General features: G+C 38.9%; 1 protein-coding gene across 4 annotated transcripts in view; it reads left to right on the forward strand.

The window, feature by feature from the left end:
- LOC149314863 (RNA helicase aquarius) overlaps positions 1-21056 on the forward strand; it is an 82386-nt gene that overhangs the window by 19568 nt on the left and 41762 nt on the right. For 2 of the 4 annotated variants that reach the window (XM_089522024.1, XM_089522025.1), the window contains exons 7-15: positions 368-436; positions 1109-1209; positions 2180-2256; positions 4371-4421; positions 5141-5205; positions 7947-8063; positions 9489-9602; positions 11014-11117; positions 18049-18151. In XM_089522024.1, coding sequence (XP_089378150.1) covers positions 368-436; positions 1109-1209; positions 2180-2256; positions 4371-4421; positions 5141-5205; positions 7947-8063; positions 9489-9602; positions 11014-11117; positions 18049-18151 — 801 coding nt within the window. The remainder of the gene's footprint in view (positions 1-367; positions 437-1108; positions 1210-2179; positions 2257-4370; positions 4422-5140; positions 5206-7946; positions 8064-9488; positions 9603-11013; positions 11118-18048; positions 18152-21056) is intronic. The other 2 variants (XM_089522027.1, XM_089522028.1) reach the window with 1 other exon arrangement.

Below are 21056 nucleotides of genomic sequence, written 5' to 3' on the forward strand. Positions count from 1 at the left end.
AGCATATACTGTGGCATAGTGAGACTGCTGTAGAAAGGGTACAGTCGGCCCTTCTTATAAACAGATTTTTTATATACGGATTCAAGCATCCGTGAAAATGTTCCAAACAAGTATAAATTTCAAATATCAAACCTTGATATTCCATTTTTATAAAGGACACCATTTTGCTGTGTCATTATATTTAATAGGACTTGAGTATTCATGGATTTTGTTATCCACGGGGACCTTGGAACCAAACCCCGGCGTATAACAAGGGTCCACTGTATTGACAAAAATTAGGGTCACCTAATGCACTTTTTCTTCAAAACCTATGTAGGTATCAGTCCTATACAAATATGCTAATTGTATGTTTAATTTCTTGTGGCAGGAAGTTGATTTGATTAGAGAACAAGTCCAGCAGCTCATCTCCCTGCCAATGTGGATGGGTTTGAAGCCTGTAAGTGTTTCACATTAAGAACCTCTGAAGTGTAGCACAGACTTGAAAGTTCATATCACTGACAACCAAGAATAATTGCTATCTCTGATGAAAATATATAGACGATTGTATAGACTAGAGCAGTAGTGGTCTGTTTTAGATCTGGATGTTACCCTGGGTATATTTAGCCTCCTGTGCCCAGGATAAATTTTATTTGGGATTACAAGCATATTTTACTTTCATAGAATCCCCACCTCACTTTCTAATGAATTGTTGTCTCAAAACAGATCCTGTCTTCAAGGGTATCTATATTCATAAGTTAGCAGTTTTGAAATACTACATAAATGACTTTTTCTCTGAGTTCCTTTTCTAACAATCATATTGAAGAAGCTTCAAGTTCTTGTCCTGTCTGGGTATTTTAATGGTTATGGAAAGAACATAGGTTAAATTGAAAGCACAAGACAGTGGTTAAATGCTGGTACCCACAACATTGTAAGTTTGATCCTAGAGGAGGGGGCTCCAAGGTCCACTCAGCCTTTGTAGGTTGGTAAAATGAGTACCCAGCTTGTTGGGGACAGTTGGCTTACACATTGTAAACTGCTTAGGGAGTGCTAGTTCACTTATAAGCGGTATAGAAATGTTGTTGCTGTTTGTTGAATCCTGAAAAATTAAGTGTCCCCTTCACCGTTTTAGGCTCGTCTGGAACTTGAATTGAAGAAGACTCCAAAGCTTAGAAAATTTTGGAATTTGATCAGAAAGAATGATGGAAAAATGGATGAAAATGCACAAACACAGTAAGTTTAAAAGTAACAATGAATTGCATTTAAAATCTAGTATGTACAGATTTGTACTCTGTTGTTTTTTAATAATAACTCTTCTGCTTGGGTGAAGCCCTATTTTTATGTTCTATGCTGGGCTGGTATCAACGTCTTGTGTCTGATTCACACCATGAGCTGGGCTCATGTAGCAGTATTCACTTATGAGAATTTGGGAACAATCCTAAAACTCACTGTTGGATTATGTCTGGACCTTTAACCCACTCTAAGACTATCTGTGTCATTCAGACTCAGTTTTGATTTTCAGCCAGAAGACTAAAATGTAGTTGATAATTATCTGCTCTTAGATGTGAGACAGTGTAGCCATTATGCAAAATACTTTTGAGTGCTGTGCTGGTATACACAGCCTCTGGTGTGCAGCCCAAATGGGAAATAATATGGAATCCATTTTGCTGTGAAGTCTTCTTGAATAAATCGGGTTAAAAGATACACGAGATAAGAACTACTTGAGCTAGAAAGGATAACTTTTCTATTCCCTCCCAGAATTTTTTTTAAAAAAGTGAAAACCTTGCTGCCTTTTAAATGATCTTATTTGTTCAAATGTTCTGTTGTTCTTTCCTTCCTTTCACACAGATAGACTTAAAGGCAGCAGTCTGCATCTCTGCTGTTTTCAGTAGTTTTCAGTGTCATATGGAAATTGTCACACTGCGTGCAGTTTATTGACTTTATAGAACTAGACTGGAAGAATTGCTTAAGTTTGGTTTGGGAATCTTCTAATTCTTTTCCTGATTTCAAACATTTTCCAGAAATATTTTAGGGAGCTACGTGTACTATATACTCAAATTGTCAGTACTGTATATATCAAATAACAATTCTCACTACCAGCCCCTGTAAGTTTATTGAAGATCTACTGGTATTATAAGAGAGTAATCTTTTTAAAATGGCTATTATCCTAAATATTAATTCTATAACTTTCTGCTTTTTTTAGAGCATACCAAGAAAGAAGATTTCTTTCACAATTAATTCAGAAATTTATCTCCGTATTAAAATCAATACCACTTACAGGTATGTCATGTGAAGCTGTGTATAGACCCCCTTTCACTTCTTCCATGTTTCCTCTTTCCTTAAATTTAGGTATATTGTCCAGGAGGGGTTATGCACCTGCTGACTTATGTTGACCCCTTAAATTTCATTGAGTTTTCCTAGGGAAAGAGTACTCAAGAGGTGGTTTACCATTGCCTTCCTCTGAGTATAGCCAATTGAACTTGGTATTCCTTCCAAGTGCTAAGCAGGTCTGATCCTGCTTAACTTCAAGGGCGGAAAGGATTTGTCTATTTAAGCTAAATAATAATAATAATAATTAATAAAGTTTATTTATATTTTCCGCCTCTCCCATGGATTGAGGCAGGATTACATCATTAAAATGATACAAAATACAATCAATAAAACTAATACTGAATTCACCAACATTCCTATTAGTTCTCTAAAATAGCAATTCAACAATTAGCCAACAGTCATAGTCAAGAGTGGCACAGTCATCATAACCTTTTATATGGAGTCCAGTGGATAAGCCCACTGGAAGAGATCTGCCTTGTGTGCCTTCTTACAGTATACAAAACTATTAAAGTTACAAGAATTTAGACTTGCGTAGATAATAACATGGTGTTTTGAAAAAAAAAATGCAGAGAGAGAAAAGGGGCAACCTGATGAGCGGGAATTGGGCTCAAGTACATCAAAAACCGTTTCAATTTTTTCAGAGCCCCATTTTCCCTCTTCCCTTCTGTAGCTGCTGCTTGACAAAACTGTGTGAAGGTGGACAGTAGCACCGTACAGTTTTTCTACTTAGTAGCCAACCAGCAGGATGCAGCTTAAGCTTCTCAGAACTCTTTGATTGGGAGTGAATTAGCCGGCAACAGGACCCTCATGAGTTCAGAGTAGCAGCCTGATTGCTCTTGGGGTCCTCTTGCTCAGTAGTTTTAGACCACTGCTGCATTGAAGAATCTTGGGTAAACTACCACAGTGATTCAAAAGCTCTTGAGAACTAGCTCCTTCAGAACTGTCAAAGGCGGGTTACAGACCACCATTTAGTATGTATTCTATACGTACTAGGGTTAGGAAGGGGCGGTGCTTCCGCACCCCCCTAACCCTAGTACGTATAGAATACGTACAAGATGGCGGCGACCTGTTCATACGGGCGCCGCCATCTTTACGTATCGTATGCTGTGCGTCCGAACGTGTCGCGGCGCTAATGACGTCACAAATGCGCCCCTGGTGCCTCGCGAAGTCATTAGGGCGCCGCAAGAAGAAGCTCCATTTTGGAGCTTCTTTTTTGCTCCGTAACGGAGCCGCGCAGTTTGGCTGCGACGGCTCCCTTACGGAGCAAGCGGCGGCAGCGGCAGACCGCCTCAAAGCGGCGGTCTATAACCCGCCAAACTCTCTTACTCACAAACATGACATATGGATGGATGAGAACATGGAGAGAAATGGATTTCCCTGATGAAAAGACACCCAAAACACCTTCTTTAGGAATGGAAAACTGAACATCTTAAGGATATTAGTGGTTTTAACTAATGGCAGCCTTTCAAATAATTAGGTCACTTGTACAGTCTTTTTTAAAAAAACCAAAACTTTTCTTGAACTCATACTGAAGCTGTTATAAGTTTGAAATAGTGTTCATGAATAAATAATAATAATAATAATTTTTATAAATAAATAAGAGTTTGTGATTACCCGTTTGCAAAATACCTCTCAAAGTTAGACATGCTTAGCTTTAAATTAAATATTATTATGTTGGTCTTTTTTTATAAAAATATTTGCCAGGGTTTATCTCTTCCAGCTGCTAGTATTTCAAGGATATCTACCATCTGAGATCTTAATTTTGGAATGGCTACACTTGTCTGATACTCAGTTTAATTTACACTACGTATCTCTACTTTGTTCTTTTTTCTCCCCCCTTATTAGGCAGTTTCTTTGTGGTGGGGGGAGGGTTGATTTAAAAAAAACAGTGCCAATGTTATAATTTAGACTTCATGAATACTTAGGGGCCAGTGAATAAGTTGCTTTCCTTTTGTGGCACAATACCATTTGCCTAACTGTTTCAATATTCTCTTAAAAACATTTTTAAAATTGTTTAAATCATGATGTTAAGAAAAATCGCTGTGATTTTTATTGCATGTTAGAACATACAACAAGCAACATTTGTTTCCGTGATATTCCTAAAGACGTGCAAAGTAAGTGATGGAAAGAGTAGACATCATTGGAATAAAACAGCAAATATTTAAGATGTTTTTATTTTATTTTTAAAAAGGAAACTACCTTGATCCTTTGGAAATAAACTCAGTACATTGTAAATTTGGTCCTTCATGGTACCTGGATTAATTCTTGCCAACACACACCAACACATTGCTTGCCAACATGTGGTAATCATAATATTGTTTAATGTTAGTATGCTACCAACTATATCTACATATAATCATAAACATAATGTTCAGTGTTGCCAATTTCCAGGGAATTCTCTGAATTAAATTAATTTCTTTCTGGGGATTTTGACTGAATATGCTGGTAAATATTGGGTAATTCTGGGGATTTGGGATTTTGGTAAAACATTCTGGGCAATATCTTCGAGGCTTGTTGACAACACTGGTAATGTTACACCGTTTTTTAAAAAAAATAATTTTACACACTGGATTTTAATGAATATACCAAAATGAAAATAGTAAGGACATCCATCATAAACTGAATCTCAGTCTTGGGGGAAAGGTGGGGTGTAAATTGTTTAATTGATTGATTGATTGACAAACTTAATTCACCTATGTGAATTAGGTGAATCACCTAAGACCTAGAGTACTGAAATAACCATTAAACAACAGCTGTTAGGTTCTGAATTTGCATTGAAAACATTATTAATCAGTTCCAGGATTAGTTTGTAATTCTTTATGTTTACTTTTAGGTCCTCTCTCTATGGATAAAGTGCACTATTGTGAAAGATTCATTGAACTCATGATAGATCTAGAGGTATGTGAACTGTAAGATGGTATTAGATAAACGATTTGTACTGGATAACCAGGAAAATGGGTGTTTGTGTCATGATGGAAACACAATTAACCCAAAAGATTGAAATATTAGACAAAAGAGACTGTCTTATACTGAATTCTAGTGTTAGTTAACCTAGCCCAATATTGTCTACACACTGTCTGTGACTGTCCAAGGTTTTTCCCTACTTCCACCCCTTCCTTTATATGCTTCGGATTGAACCTGGAACCTTTTGTAAATTATGTGCTTGATCACTGAGCTACACCTTATTTACCTATAGCATTGATAAGCAAAATCTCATCTGAATCCCATATTTCCTGTCTCAGTCCCAAATTTTGGGGGATTGAGAACATCAGCTCTAAATCACCCCTTGCTTCAGAGAGATTTCTGCTGGTATTGCAGGCAACCATTGTTGGAATGTATTTTTGTTTTTATTTAGAAATGGGTTTAGAGCTCTGGTGCCAGATTGAGTGATCTTGGAACCAAACCTCAGTGTATAACAAGGGTCCACTGTATTTCCTTTTGACCTTCTTGAATATTTTCCTGTTTATACTCACCGAGTAATCCCTAATACCTTGAGAGAAGGAAATATCCTGTCCTTCTGTTTTCTCTGTACATTACAGAATGTAAATCCCATCATGTCCCCATTTCTTGTCTTTTTTCTCATAAACAATTCTGTGAACATTGTTCATCATTACATTTCCCACTTCTGGATCCCAACTACAACCTTTTTGAGATGTAGCAACCAGAAGTGTGATTGTTATTTGTAAAGCAAAGGGGAGACATGGCATGTACTGTGATCTGAATATGACAAGAACAGAAAGAAATGTCAGTTTCAAGCAGCCTTCAAGGAGCATTTGTAACCTAAGATGAAGTGGCAATCTTAAAATGAAGTTGGTGTAAATGGTGAAATTAGCAGTGTCTTCCATGATTTTCAGAGTTACTTTTTAAAAATCCTGAGCTTAGTTCATGAATCAGCAATTGCCAGTAGTCGTTATTTTAAATATGATTAGCTTGAGAACCTCTGTTTAACTGTTCCTCCTCCAGAAGTATTTTTTTCTGGTGGTCATTCAAGGAGGGAGTAAAGCTGTGCTTTGCATGCCATCCAGAGCTTAAATCAGCATGTAGTTCTGTGAACTAAGGGGGGGCTCTCTTTACATGGGGGAATACTGAATGCCTTCTTACAGAGTTGAGTAAAAAGCACATATTTGGTGTAACAAAGTTTGTTGTTGTGTGCCTTTGAGTTGTTTCTGACTTAAGGTGACCCTAAGACAAGCCTAATACTTCAACAGGATTCTGGAAAAAGTATGCAACATCCATTATGAAAAGAGTAACCTACAAAGAACAGAAGTTTTGATCTCTAAATATGTTCTTGTGTTTGGCTAAGCAAAAAGCAGAAAAACTCTCTGTGCTTCCAAGGAGCATCATAGTTGGTATCAACCACTCCAAACTGCAGGATTTTGTCCCCAGAGAGAGGGTATATTAGGTTTTCAGCTGGGACACTGCTGGATCGTAGTCAAAATGCCAAGCAGCAGAACATTTCATGTTAGTTCTTTCTGTGCTGAGGGCATTACAGGAGAGTTAAAAGAGTTCAGATAGTTTCTGAAGCCTGTTGTGCTGATTGGAACTGGCAAACCAGAAATAGGCTATAAAAAGCCATCACATTTGTTCTCTTATAGCTTGTCCCATCTGAACGGAGTGTCTTTACATATACTTAAGATCCTTATGCTCCTCCAGGGTGTTTCGTATTTGGTTATATTTCTATTATGATTGAGACTAAACTATTTGAACATTTTGCCGCTTAGCAGTGATGTGACTTGCATGTGTTCTGACCAGTTCAGATTTATTGGCAACAAATAGAGTCTCTTTCTCATACCCTTCTTAAAAAAAAAAAAATCAGTGCTTGCCGTTTTGTATTTTGTCTCTCCAAAACCTAAGTGTCACCATCAGAGTTTGTTCTTTCCTTTTTTTGTGCCATGTTTCATAGGTTGTAACTGTAAAAGCTGTAGCATAATTTGAAGTCGAAGGCTTTCATGGCTGGCATCCATAGTTTTTTGTGGGTTTTTTCAGGCTATGTGGCCATGTTCTAGAAGAGTTTCTTCCTGACATTTCGCCAGCATCTGTGGCTGGCATCTTCAAAGAATGTTTGCCTGGAACATTCTCTTTTAATGAAGTTTTGAAGGCATTTTAAGCAGTTTGGGAGCACCCCCCTCCCCCCATATCAGTCTGAAAATGAATTTTAAAAAATTGAGGGCCTCATAAGGGGGTCCCATGGGCCTCATTTAGGGATGCCAAGGGCCACGTGCCACCCTGCTCTAGATGCTTCACATACACTGTGTGCCAGTTGCATCTCACCTTGGAGGTCTGGTGGGTTGGGGGCCAGAGATATCCAACTTTCTGCATATTTTGAACTGCAACTCCCAGAAGTTCTAGCCAGCATGTCTTATGATGAGGAATTCTGGGGTCTGCATGATTTCAACTTCTTGCCTAGGACAGGGATGTGAAAACATATACCATACACTAGATATTAGCCAGTAGTCATGCTGGGAGTTGTAGTTTAGTAACATTTAAGAGGTTCACAATTCTCTTCCCTACCATAGGATTTCTGGCCACTAATTACCATCACTTTTTAACAGAGTATTCATTCTAATCATTCTTCTGGTCATAGCTGCCCCAACAAGATCATGTGTAAGGTTTTTGTAATGTGATATTATCTTTTCCAGGCCCTGCTTCCAACACGACGCTGGTTTAATACTGTCCTAGATGATTCTCACCTAGTTGTGCATTGTTATTTGTCCAGCTTAGCTAAAAGAGAGAAGGAAGGCCATCTTTTCTGCCAGGTGAGACCTACTCTTATTTTGCAGTACATTCAACATCTCAAAGTACTTACTTGCCAATATAGTCAGACTTTATTGCCACAGTATTACAGCTCAAGCTATTTATTTATTTATTGAATTTGTATACTGCCTTGCTCCCAAATTGGATTCAAAGCAGCTTACGAAAGTTTAAAACAGTTATGATAGCCCTGTTTAAATATTTGAAGGGATGTCATTTTGAGAATGGAGCAAGCTTGTTTTCTGATGCTCCAGAAAGTAGGACCCGGAACAGGGGTGCAAACTACAGGAAAAGAAATTCCACCTCAACATTAGAAAACTGTTCAACAACGGAACACACTTCCTTGGAGACTGGTAGCATCTACTTCTTTGGAGGTTTTTAAACAGAGGCTGGATGACCATCTGCTTGAGGTGCTTAGACTTTATATTCCTGCATGGTAGAGGGCTGGACTGGATGGCCCTTGAGGTCTCTTCCAAATGTATGATTCTATGGTTCTATAAAAAGGTACAGCTAAGGCAGAAATGTACAAAAGTTTAAAAGAAATTAAATATTACACTCATTTAAAACATGTTAGTAAACAGTTAAAACAATGGAACCTATTTAAGCATGTTTTCAGTTAAAATAAAATAAAATAATTAGAAATAGCACACTATTTACACACACACACTACAGCTCCATCAAATTCAGAAGCCTGACTAGCTTTTCTTCACCTGCCAACAGAAAAAGTACAGGGGAAGTGGGACTGAACTTCTCTCTTTGGAAGGCACTTCTACCGTCTGGGAGCAACTATGTAGAAGGCTGTCTCCTGAGTTCTCACTCACTGCTCCTGTTAGGCTGGTAGGGCTGTGAGAAAGCCCTCCTCTGCAGATCTTAATGCATGCATTGGTTTATATAAGGAGATATGATCATTCAGATAATCCGCACCAAAGCTGTTTGATAGGTGGTGAGTGACTAGTTGTTGGCCGCTGATGGGTGAATTCTTCATTAATAAAAAGTATCTAATATTGGAGGAGCAGCGTAGTGTAACTCCATGTTTTAGAATTCTTCCTCTTAATGACTAATGTTGTTAAATTGTATGTTTTTGTTTTTGTTTTTGTTTTTGCATTATAATAGATCGGAATTGTTCCTGTTCATTTAGGAGCTGCACTTACCTCCTAAAGATATATAAAAATACTGTATCAGAACATATTTAAATGTTTTGAAGGCCTAATTACAAATTAATTTTGTATAGTAATATAAAGACATATTTCAAAAAGAAATGTGTCTTTATATTACTAGGCAAAATGTATATAGATTCTTGGATTTAAAAAATGTATATGCATTCCTGGATTTAAGGTTTCTGATCATACTAGATGTTAGATTTTAGGTTTTGCATGGTAATTGGAGATTCAAATTTTCTAAATATCTGATTTATCATAATTTTGTTTCAGCTTTTAGACATGCTCAAGTTCTATACTGGCTTCGAAATTAATGATCAGACTGGAAATGCACTGACAGAGAATGAAATGACCACAATTCACTATGATAGAATTACTTCCCTCCAGGTAAATGGCCATTTAACGAGATAGGTTTGTGATGTCTTTTGGTGTGCCTTATATTAAAAGCTCTTCTGCAGCAACCACCAAATATTTTCCCCTCCCCATACTTGGAACAGATTCTGATTCAGTTTCACTGCATATCACTGAGATCCTTACATATTCTTGACTTTGTACACTTAGACAGGGATAATAATACATTTCAGAAGGATTGACAACTCAGTTGCAAGCCTTATGCCAATTTAATATGTGGTGATGTCTGGTATTAGTAATAAAGTACAGTTTATCAGGAAAGTTTGCATGTTTTGGAGTACTACAGTAACTTAGATAATACTGAATATTAGCTGTTGCAGCCTCATGCCATCCAATCAATGGAGCATTGGGATCAATCAAATATACTCCCCATCCACTCATTCTGCCTTTGTTTTCCACTTCTCTGATTGCATATTTCAACTCCCATGCTGCACCTGCTCTCTCCTGATCTGTGTGCATTTAAGCTCTGTGTTTTCACAGTATCCATCCCAACATGTACCATGTGTATGCCACTGCTTGTGTACAATTAAGAACAAGGTCAAAGCATGCATACAACATGGATTAATGCAACATAAACTATGTTTCTGTAATCCTCATCTTTTGCTGCAAATATCTGAAAACCTGCACAGGTCTAATGTTATAAAGTGCATTTCTTCTTTTTTTCCAAAGGATTTGCAGGGCTTTAGGTCTTGCCTGTTGAATTACACTTTTTTCAGGGTTGTTTTGCAGATCTATGCCTCAGGAATCTAGATTTGTGATTTTATAGTATTGGTTTTGACGATTGCATGTGTTGGAGAAAATTGGAATGGTACATTAAATTGGGAGGTTCTGATTTTTCCCCCATGGTTGCTAAATGTTGGGAAAGGAATTTCCTATATCCTGCTGCAAAAACTCAATAATTTAGGTGTTTTTGACAAATCTAATAATCTTTAAGTTACAGCTGGAAAAAGCTACATGTAGTTTAATTCAATTTCAGTGTTGTTTAGTGACTGAATTATTATTTATATGGTGCCATTATTGTCTGTGACATTTTATAGCATCCAAGTTGACAGATGTCTTCTAGGAGTCTTAAAGAAGTAAAAGCATTGTTATTATTTTTATAATATGTGTCATATTAAACCCAGTCTAATAAGAGCTCAGGGTGGCTAACAATCTTATAGTAAAAATAGCTGAAATATAACATGGAAACATGATTCAGTCCTCATATGCTAATCTATATTTTTTTACCTCATCCGATAGTCTTCATTCTGTATTGGACATTGTCTCACTGTCTCTTACTGTTCTTGGAGGTTTGTGTTTATCCTATTATATTTCAGTGTTTATACAAGTTATGTTGGTAGATAAAGATGGCTTTTGATACTCATCCTGTTTTTTTATTGGTTTCCAGAGGGCAGCTTTTGCACATTTCCCAGAACTTTACAATTTTGCCCTTTCAAATGTATCTGCTGTAGACACACGTGACTCCCTAATAAAGCTTTTTGGACCCCTAAGGTAAGTAATTATTTTAACTCAAATTTCATAGGGATGTGTGTTTTTCTGGTGGATGCTTTTATTTGGAATGTGATTTCTGGTATACCTCTGTTAATGAAGTAGATGTATTCCTGGAGTAGATGTGTTTGTTGTACCAGATGTAGAAATAACATGGATAGAATAGGGATAGGTTCCTATTCCACAAAAAAGGGCAGTTTAACATGTTTGTTTTATCTATGTATTCAAAGTATTTCTGTATCATCTCCCAATCCAAATTACCATAAGCAAACCTTGATTTTGCCCTTTTAAATAAGGGGCACCATTTTACTATGCTATTACATTAAATGGGACTTGAGCATCCATGGATTTTGGTATCCACGGAGGTTCCTGGAACCAAACCCCAGTGGATACCAAGGGCTCACTACTATTTTTAATATGCTGAGAGTAGCTGGTGAGGAAGGTTTTATCTCGTTTCCCCTTTTCTCTCTGGGTGCATCTACACTGTAGAAACAATGCAATTTGACACCACTTTCACTCCTACAGATTCCTGGGATTTGTAGTTTTGTGAAGCACTGGCACTCTTTAGCAGAGAATGCTAAAAAACCTTATAAAACTACAAATCCCAGAATTCCATAGAATGTAGCTATCACACCTAGTGTCAAATTGTATTATTTCTGCAGTGTAAGTACATCCTGTTTTCCTTTCCTGCATACTCGGGAAGGGATTCTACAGGCTGTTGCTGCTACTTTGCCTACTGTAGGCAGGCGACAGACAACTAGAGTAGGATTGGCTGAGAAGTATCTCATTCTTTCCCAGCTCAGCCTTTATTGTATGGTTTACTGCAGACACGCTGCTGCAGCCTTCCCAATCATTCGTCACCATCCCAGTGCCAATGCTGTTTTTTAAAAAGTATTCCAACTAGACAGAGGACAAGGAGGAAAAAAGAATGAGCTGGATGGGCCAAAAAAAGAACTTTGTAAAAAAAAAAAGAGCAAAAACTTTGTAAAAAAGAGCTTCTTTGTCACAGACTTTGTTAACAGAGCTATACCTGTATTGATTTCCAAACAAAAGCTGTACTATTGTAATAAATATTTTTGGATGAACTGGGTTGCTTAAACAACATTTTCAGTGATATTGGTTGCCACGAGCTATATAAAACTAATGGTCATTGCTCTGGTAAAATCATTCAGAGCAATCTTTGTAAATTAACAGTTGGAATATGTGTAAATAGCTACTTGACTTTGTAGTCCTTAATACTGATGCCTGGGATTTTGCATATGAAAGAAGCTGTATAATTAATATGATGAAGGTATAATTATAATTTGTTTGATTATAGATTTTAAAGTTTACTGGGTGGTACATTCTTTTATTTTTTTTAAAAAATGAATCTCATGATATTAGTCTGAATTTGCATGTAACTGTAAGTCCTGATCCTAAAGCTGAAATGAACTCAAAAACAACCTCATAGAATCATAGAGTTGGAAGAAACTGCACAGGCCATCCAGTCCAACCCCCTGCCATGCAGGAAATCCAAATCAAAGCATCCCCGACAAATGGCCATCTAGCCTCTGCTTAAAGACCTCCAAGGAAGGAGACTCCACTACACTCCGAGGGAGTGTGTTCCACTGTTGAACAGCCCTTACTGTCAGGAAGTTCTTCCTAGTGTTGAGGTGGAATCTCTTCCTGGAGCTTGCATCCATTGAAATGCATGCACTGAAGAAAGAGGCTCCTCCCTCCCTAACTGTCATCTTTCGGCCTCTGAGGGAGAGAGAAGGCTGGCCTAGTACCATCGGGCTAGCCTGAAGAAAGAGGCTCCCTCTCCCTAACTGTCATCTTTCGGCCTCTGAGGGAGAGAGAAGGCTGGCCTAGTACCATCGGGCTAGCCTGAAGAAAGAGGCTCCTCCCTCCCTAACTGTCATCTTTCGGCCTCTGAGGGAGAGAGATGGCTGGCCCAGTTCCATCAGGGGCTAGCCTGAAGAAGAGCCCTCCCTCCGGTCCATCTGCCTTGGTCCAGGCCTCAGAGGGAGAGAAGAATGCTGGACCTGATTCCCTCCCCCCTCACCATTCCCTTCTCCTTTTGTGTCGTGTCTTTTAGATTGTATGCCTGTGGGCAGGGAACTGTCTGTTATCCCCTCTATTGTAAACCGCTCGGATTCCCAGTGATTGGGCGGTATATAAATAAAACATATTATTATTATTATTATTATTATTATTATTATTATTATTATTGTTCCGGGTCCTGTTCTCTGGAGCAGCAGAAAACAAGCTTGCTCCCTCCTCAATATGACATCCTTTCAATTATTTAAACAGGGCTATCATATCACCTCTTCACCTTCTCTTCTCCAGGCTAAACATCCCCAGCTCCCTGAGTCGTTCCTCATAGAGCATGGTTTCCAGACCTTTCACCATTTTAGTCACCCTCCTTTGGACACGCTCCAGTTTCTCAACATCCTTTTTGAATTCTGGTGCCCAGAATTGGACACAATATTCCAGGTGGGGCCTGACCAAGGCAGAATACAGTGGCACTATTATTTCTCTTGATCTAGACACTATACTTTTATTGATGAAGCCTAAAATTGCATTGGCCTTTTTAGCTGCCGCATCACACTGTTGACTCATGTTCAACTTGTGGTTACTTGGACTCCCAGATCCCTTTCACATGTTGTCTCATTCAGCCAGGTGTCCCCCATCCTATATCTGTGCATTTTATTTTTCTGCCCTAAGTTCAATACCTTACATTTCTCTGTGTTGAATTTCATTTTGTTAGCATTGGCCCAGCTTTCTAGTCTATTCAGGTCATTTTGAATGTTGATCCTGTCCTCTGGGGTATTAGCTATTTCTCCTAATTTGGTGTCATCTGCAAATTTGCTAAGTATGCTCCCAATTCTGTCATCCAGGTCATTGATAAAGATGTTGAATAACACTGGGCCCAAGACAGAGCCCTGTGGGACCCCACTGGTCACTTCTCTCCAGGATGAAAAGGTGCCATTGTTGAGCACCCTTTGGGTTCGGCCGGTCAACCAGTTACAAATCCATGTAACAGTTATCTTGTCTAGCCCACCTTTTACAAGCTTGTTTGCAAGAATGCCATGGGAAACCTTGTCAAAGGCCTTACTGAAATCAAGATATACTATATCCACAGCATTCCCTTCATCTACCAAGCTGGTAATTTTATCAAAGAAAGAGATTAGATTTGTCTGGCATGACTTGTTTCTCTGAAACCCATGTTGACTTTTTTTTTGATTATGGCATTACCTTCTAGATGTTCACAAACCCTCTGTTTAATGATCTGCTCTAGAATCTTTCCTGGTATTGATGTCAGACTAACTGGATGATAATTGTTGGGATCCTCTTTTTTCCCCTTTTTGAAGATGGGAACAACTTTTGCCCTCCTCCAGTCTGCTGGGATTTCTCCTGTTTTCCAGGAGTTTTCAAATATGATTGCCAATGGCTCCAATATTACATTTTCCAGTTCTTTTAGTACCCTTGGATGTAGTTCATCTGGTGCTGGAGACTTAAATTCATTTAGATTAACAAGGTATTCCTCTACTATCTCTTTACTTATTCTGTGCTGAAATTCCCCTATTCTGTCCTCTGCTCCATTATCCTCAGGTTGAGCACCCTTTGCCTTTTCTGAGAAGACTGAGGCAAAGAAGGTGTTGAGTAATTCTGCCTTTTCTCTATCTTCTGTTAGCATTTTGCCATCTTCTCCACGCAGTGGCCCTACCGTTTCCTTCTTCTTCCTTTTGCTGCGGACATATCCAAAAAATCCCTTTTTATTCTTTTTAACCTCTCTAGCAAGCCTGAGTTCATTCTGCGCTTTAGCTTTTCTGACTTTACCCCTACACAAGCCTGCTATTTCTTTGAATTCCTTTTTTGTGATTTCTCCCTTTTTCCATTTCTTATACATGTTCCGTTTCAAACTTAGCTCAGTTGAAAGTTCCTTAGTCATCCATCCTGGTTTCTTTCCTCTCACCTCCCATTTTTCTTTCTCACTGGAACAGTTTGAAATTGTGCCTTCAGTCTCTCCCTTTTGAGAAAGTCCCATCCGTCCTGAACTCCCTTATCTTTTAGTATTTCTGACCACGGGATCACCCTCAATACTTCTCTAAGTTTACTGAAATCCGCTCTCCTAAAGTCTAGAATGCATGTCTGACAATGCCTGGCTTCTCCTTTCCATTGTATAACAAACTCCAGGAGAACATGGTCACTTCCACCTAAGGATCCCACCACTTGCACCCCATTAACCAAGTCATCCTTGTTGGTTAGGATCAGATCTAAAATAGCTGACCCCCTTGTTGCCTCTTCCACCTTTTGGACCATGAAATTGTCTTCCAGGCAAGTGAGGAATTTGCTAGACCTTGAGGATTTTGCTGAGTTTGACTTCCAGCAAATATCAGGATAGTTGAAGTCGCCTATCACTACTACATCTCTCTTTTCTGACTGTGTGGTCATGTGTTCTAGAAAGATATCATCAAATTCCTCAGTCTGACTTGGGGGTCTGTAGTAGACTCCCACCGTAACATCCTTGTTGTTTCCCTCCCCTTTAATTTTTATCCAGATGCTCTCCACCTGGCTTCCATGATTGATGTCCTGGATCTCTTCACTGGTGTAAATATCTGACATATAGTGCTATTCCTCCTCCTTTCCTGTTTGGCCTATTTCTCTTAAAAAGGTTATACCCCTCTATTTCCACATTCCAATTATGAGACTCGTCCCACCAGGTTTCAGTGATGCCTATTATATCATATTTGCTTTGTTGTACTAGGAGTTCGAGTTCATCTTGCTTATTTCCCATGCTCTGTGCATTAGTGTACAGACATCGAAGACCATGGGTCCCATTTACTTGCTGCTTGTGCAAGTTTTTTTGCCTCCCACTGTTGGATCCTTGCACTGTTTACCTTGTTTACTCTATGTCAGTTTGACTATTTTCTCCAGCCCTTTCGCCTTCCTTAATATTGTCTCCCTTCCCCACGGAAATCAGTTTAAAGCCCTCCTGATCAAGTTCTTGAGACTGTTGGCAAAAACATTTCTTCCAACTGGCATGAGATGCAACCCGTCTGTTGCAAGAAGTCCCTCCTCATGGAACCGCAGCCCATGATCGAAGAATCCAAATCGTTCTCAAAGGCACCATCTGCGAAACCAGTTGTTCACATCCGCTATTTTCCTCTCCCTTCCTGGACCGTGCCCTTCAACTGGCAGAAGAGACGAGATGACAACCTGTGCATCCATTCCTTTCAGCTTCCTACCAAGCACCTCGTAATCCCTTTTGATGTTCTCCAGGTTGTGTCTTGCAGTAACATAGGTTCCCACGTGGACCAAAAAGAAGGGGTATTGGTCAGTAGGCTTGACCAGTCTTGTCAGCCTCTCTGTCACATCACGGATCTTTGCCCCTGGGAGACAACACACCTCTCGAGACATCTTATCAGGCCTACAAATCACTGCTTCTGTACCCCTCAGCAAGGAGTCCCCCACTACGACCACACACCTCCTACGAGGCTTAGCAGTGACTGTTCCCTTGGGTGGGACTCTCAGGCTTGCCTGCTCTGTCCCTGAAGTCTGTCTATGCTGCTCTTCTTCATCCTCCTTGATAAGGGAAAGAGCTTCGAATCGATTCTCTAGCTGCAAGCTCCCTGAACAATCCCTTCTTGGCCTACTTCTCTGTGTGACATTCCTCCAGCTGTCTGCCTCCTGTGTATATGAAGTGACCTCCTCCGCTCCAGCAACTTCCTCTGCGTGGTACTCGTCCAGGATTGTTAGTTCTGTTGTGTCCAGGAAATCCTCCTGCTCCCTAATATGTTGAAGTGTAGCTACTCTGGACTCCAACTGCTGCACTTTCTCCTCCAAGAGGGCTACCAACTTGCACTTGGGGCATGTGAAGTTCTCCACTTCTGTAGGCAAGAAGACAAACATCCCACAAGTGTTTCAGGTGACTGCCGTGGTTCCGTCAGTGTCCATATTGAAAAGTCTTAGGAAATTACTAGAAAAGGACAGTGGGCTTCCTTGTTAAAAAAAAAAAATCCTCCAGAAAACACCAACGTTAAAGTCCCTGATGTTTCAACAATTTGTAGCAGTGAGCTAAATCAATTCCACCTCTGCTGTAGATCTCCTTGGATGAAAAAATAAAATAAAAATAAAAACAAAATTTCACATGCCGTTAGGCGCGCGGCTCTGGAAAGAGTGATATAGAGCTAGTCTGCTAGCTCCGTCCCCTAGTGACTCACAGATGTGACTCACTGAAGCTCCACCCCCTCTGCAACAAGCACACTCTCCCTCTCTCCTCCTCCTCTCTGTAGCAGGAACCGCTCAGTGTTATGAATGTACCCCTCCCCACCAAGTGTAGTTCAGTTTTATCCAAACTTGTGCTCATTTGTTCTTTTGGAGCAAACAAGTTCTTTCAGACCAAACGACAAATTCAGGCCAATAGCATCAGTTTGTTTTTTCATATAAAAAGAATATAATAATTAAAAAAATAGAATGTTTCAAAACACGGAATCTTCAAGCCCTGAATTGTTGTGCTGGTCTGTGTAACTGGAGTTTATTTTAAAGCATGGTCTCTGGTTTTGAACATATGTAGGATTTTGTGAAAGGTGAAATTAAACTTAGCAAGGGTCCTTCTCTTGGCCACACAAGAATAGTACTGGTAAGTGAAGTATGCAAGTCCAAGCTTTGCTCAGGTGTGTTCCAGTTCATGCATGTATTGCTGAATGAATCCTAGCTTAGCATTCATTATATGGGAGCAAGATTGCTGTCAGGAATGCTTACGCTGAAGGGTTACTTGAATAAAACAAGGATGCTGTCTAGACTATGGTCATCAGGTCAAGCAGATAGTCTGGGGGCTTTCCCTTCTGTGCATTTCAAAGAATAGGAACACAGTTTGAAAGAAAGCAGCTCTGTTCCTTTCTCCCAAGAACTATATGACTCTTTCATTACTTTTTGCTTTATTGTTTAGTCCAAGTACACTCCACCAGGTGGCATCATATCTCTGCTTACTGCCAGCCCTACCTGAAGGGGAAGATACAAACTATGAAAAAGAGTTTCTGCTTGAACTTCTGGTAAATGTGATCCATTTCTTTATATCTGACTTAGTTTTTACAAATTTTGGAAGTTCTTTTTTTCTTCTTCATAATACAGGTTGAGTCTGTCTGAATTCTGAACTACTCCAAAAAACCAACTTCATGGGTCACTGAGATAGTGACACCTTTGCTTCGTGATAGTTCAGTGCACACAAACTTTGTTTCATGCACAAAATTATTAGAAATATTATGTATAAAATTACTTTTAGGCTATACACATATAAGGTATGTATGAAACATAAATGAATGTCATGTTTAGACTTGAGTCCCATCTCCAAGTTATCTCAATATGTCTATGCAAATAATGTATTCCAAAATCTGAACAATATAAAATCCAGAATATTTCTGGTCCCAAGCATTTTGGATAAGGGAGACTCAACCTGTAGTGCATTTCCATCATATTGTTATTGTTTTTGCATGTTTTGAAAAACCTGTTGCGGACCACTATTAGTACTTCACTAGACCACACTGCCTGTCTTAAACATCTTATGATCTTCATTAAGCTGAAATATAAGTCGTATTTCTTTCTTATTAACATTTCCTTGGGAAAAAGTCTCAGTGACTCTCACTTGACATTATTTAATGAGTAAAGCATTCTCAAAATTCTGTAAATACTGTCTCACACAATAGTGTTCTAGGCAAATGTCTATTAACTTTTCCAAGCTGTGGTCTCTGAGAGAATAATCAAAGCTGAATGGTGAGAAATTTGAGATTATGAAAGGAAGTACTTCATATAGTACATAGCTGCCTTGAATCCCATTTTGGGAGAAAGGCAGGATATAAATCCAACAAATAAATAAAAAAGTATGAACTTAACTTTTTCAGGAAATGGTGGCCTGTGTTGAATTTGATTTCTTTAAAAAGAGATTTGGCAAATTCATGTAGGAGCAGGGTTGTCATTGGCTTCTAGTCACGATGGCTGTTTGCTGCATCTTGGGTCAGGGACAATTGCCTCTTTACCAGTTGCTGTGGAATGGAAGCAGAAAGGTAGTATTGCTCTCATGTTCTGCTTGTGAGCATCCTTTGTACCTCCAGATGGCATAGGAAAAACTGTAAGACTAGATATCCTTTGATTTGATAGAGCAAAACTGTTAAGGACAACCAAACTGGTGTAGGCAACTTGTCTATATATGCTGTGTTTGAATGTCACATTTTGTGTTACATGAAGGTCAGTGCTAACTATTGTGTGATGATGTCACTATGAAGATTTACTTGTATTTGATGGCAGCATAATCTGTCACTAGATGGATGCCATTTTCATCAAGGATCTTATTCATGGCAGTATAGTCTCGATATTGCTTTTTTAAAAGTGTAAAAAAGTAGCAGATTTGGGGGGGAAATGCAGGCTGATTCTTCATAATACCTAACAGACAGTCATCACTACTCATTATGTAGGTGGCTAGGGATTTGCATTATGCATCTGGGAAAGTTGTGTAGTATATTAAAATGAGTGTCCCAAAGTGCCTTAAAACGAATATCCAAAAGTGAATGCCAGAACTCATTGAATATTGATGCTAATAATGCTAGATGAATTTCTGCACACAATGCATACATTTAATATGAGATGCATATGAGGATGACCATTAGATGGCATTACAAGGGAATTAGACAGATGCATACAGGATCAGTTACTGCTAGTTGCAATGGCAAACAAAAAGTTTGAGAGGCAATCTGCCATAAAATAACCGATGTTGGTAAAAGCAGCTATTGTCCTTGCTTCCTGCTTGTGGGCCCCTCCCATATGCAACTGCTTGATTGCTTTTGAAAACAGAATGATGGACTAGATAGGTCTATTCCAACAGGGTTCTGCTTAATTTCTTAATTGTGCGACTATCCAAAATAGCAGAGTTTGTAAAAGTTACTTTTTGGTGTATATCTCCCCAAATGTCCCATCCTGTCTGGATGCTGGTTATACTGGTTGAGTGCTTCCGAGAAATGTAATCTAAACAAGTAACTGTTCTAAGCTTAATAGAATTGTATCTCTCAGCACATTGGGACACATACAAGTGTGTGGTAGTGGTTGCACATAGCTGATTGTCAGCAATAAGTCAGTGTCCAAAACCTGTATATTTACCAGGTTTATCACATTGGTAATAAAAATGTGCACACATTGTGGTACACATGTAATTGTTGATCAGATGCATAACCAGAATTAAGCAATAAAGAGGACCTAGCAGGCTTCCTTGTTTCTTTTTGAGTTCCATGGTTGGCAGAAATGCTGGTTTATACAAAATGTTAACTATTGTTGGCACCAAAGTTAAAGTTAGGGAGCGTGTGAGCCTATAGGGTGTACCCAGTCAGTGAAATTACTGTTTTATTGTACAACCCATGAACAATATCTATCAAACATAAAAAAACCCACAGATAAAATAAAATAATATGTGGGACTAACTACTGATAACCAATTTATTACATATGGAATTTCTAGGCCCTATACATTTCTGACCATATTATATTTAATATTGTGATTGGGCAGCATTATATCTTACAAAGCTTTTGCCTGTGTGTGTGATAGATACATATGGAGACAGTGTCAGACATAGTCCCCGAGTTTTAGCTATCTCAATTAGATGCCTCTATTTCCCACTGAGAAGATCATTTGTGATGAAAATATTGTTGCAACAGAATAATTGTTTTTTGTTCAGCATGAAAGGTAAATAAAAAAATAAGAGTTTAGATTTTTATTGTTGATTATTGTTGTTTGGTGCCTCCAAGTCCACTTTCATTTCTGGCAACCATGATAGGATTTTCTAGCAAAATTTATTCGGAGGAGATTTGCCATTGCCTTCCAGAGAGTGTAACTTGACCAGGCTCATGTCGTAGCGTCTGATTTGTTTCCTGTAGCAGCTGTATATTTGTCAATTCTCTTAAGGCACATTATTTA

The sequence above is a fragment of the Sceloporus occidentalis genome, unplaced genomic scaffold (genome assembly GCF_023333645.1).
Source record: "Sceloporus occidentalis isolate IW3139 unplaced genomic scaffold, rSceOcc1.0.p SCAF_4, whole genome shotgun sequence".
In the NCBI taxonomy this organism is placed as follows: Eukaryota; Metazoa; Chordata; class Lepidosauria; order Squamata; family Phrynosomatidae; genus Sceloporus; species Sceloporus occidentalis.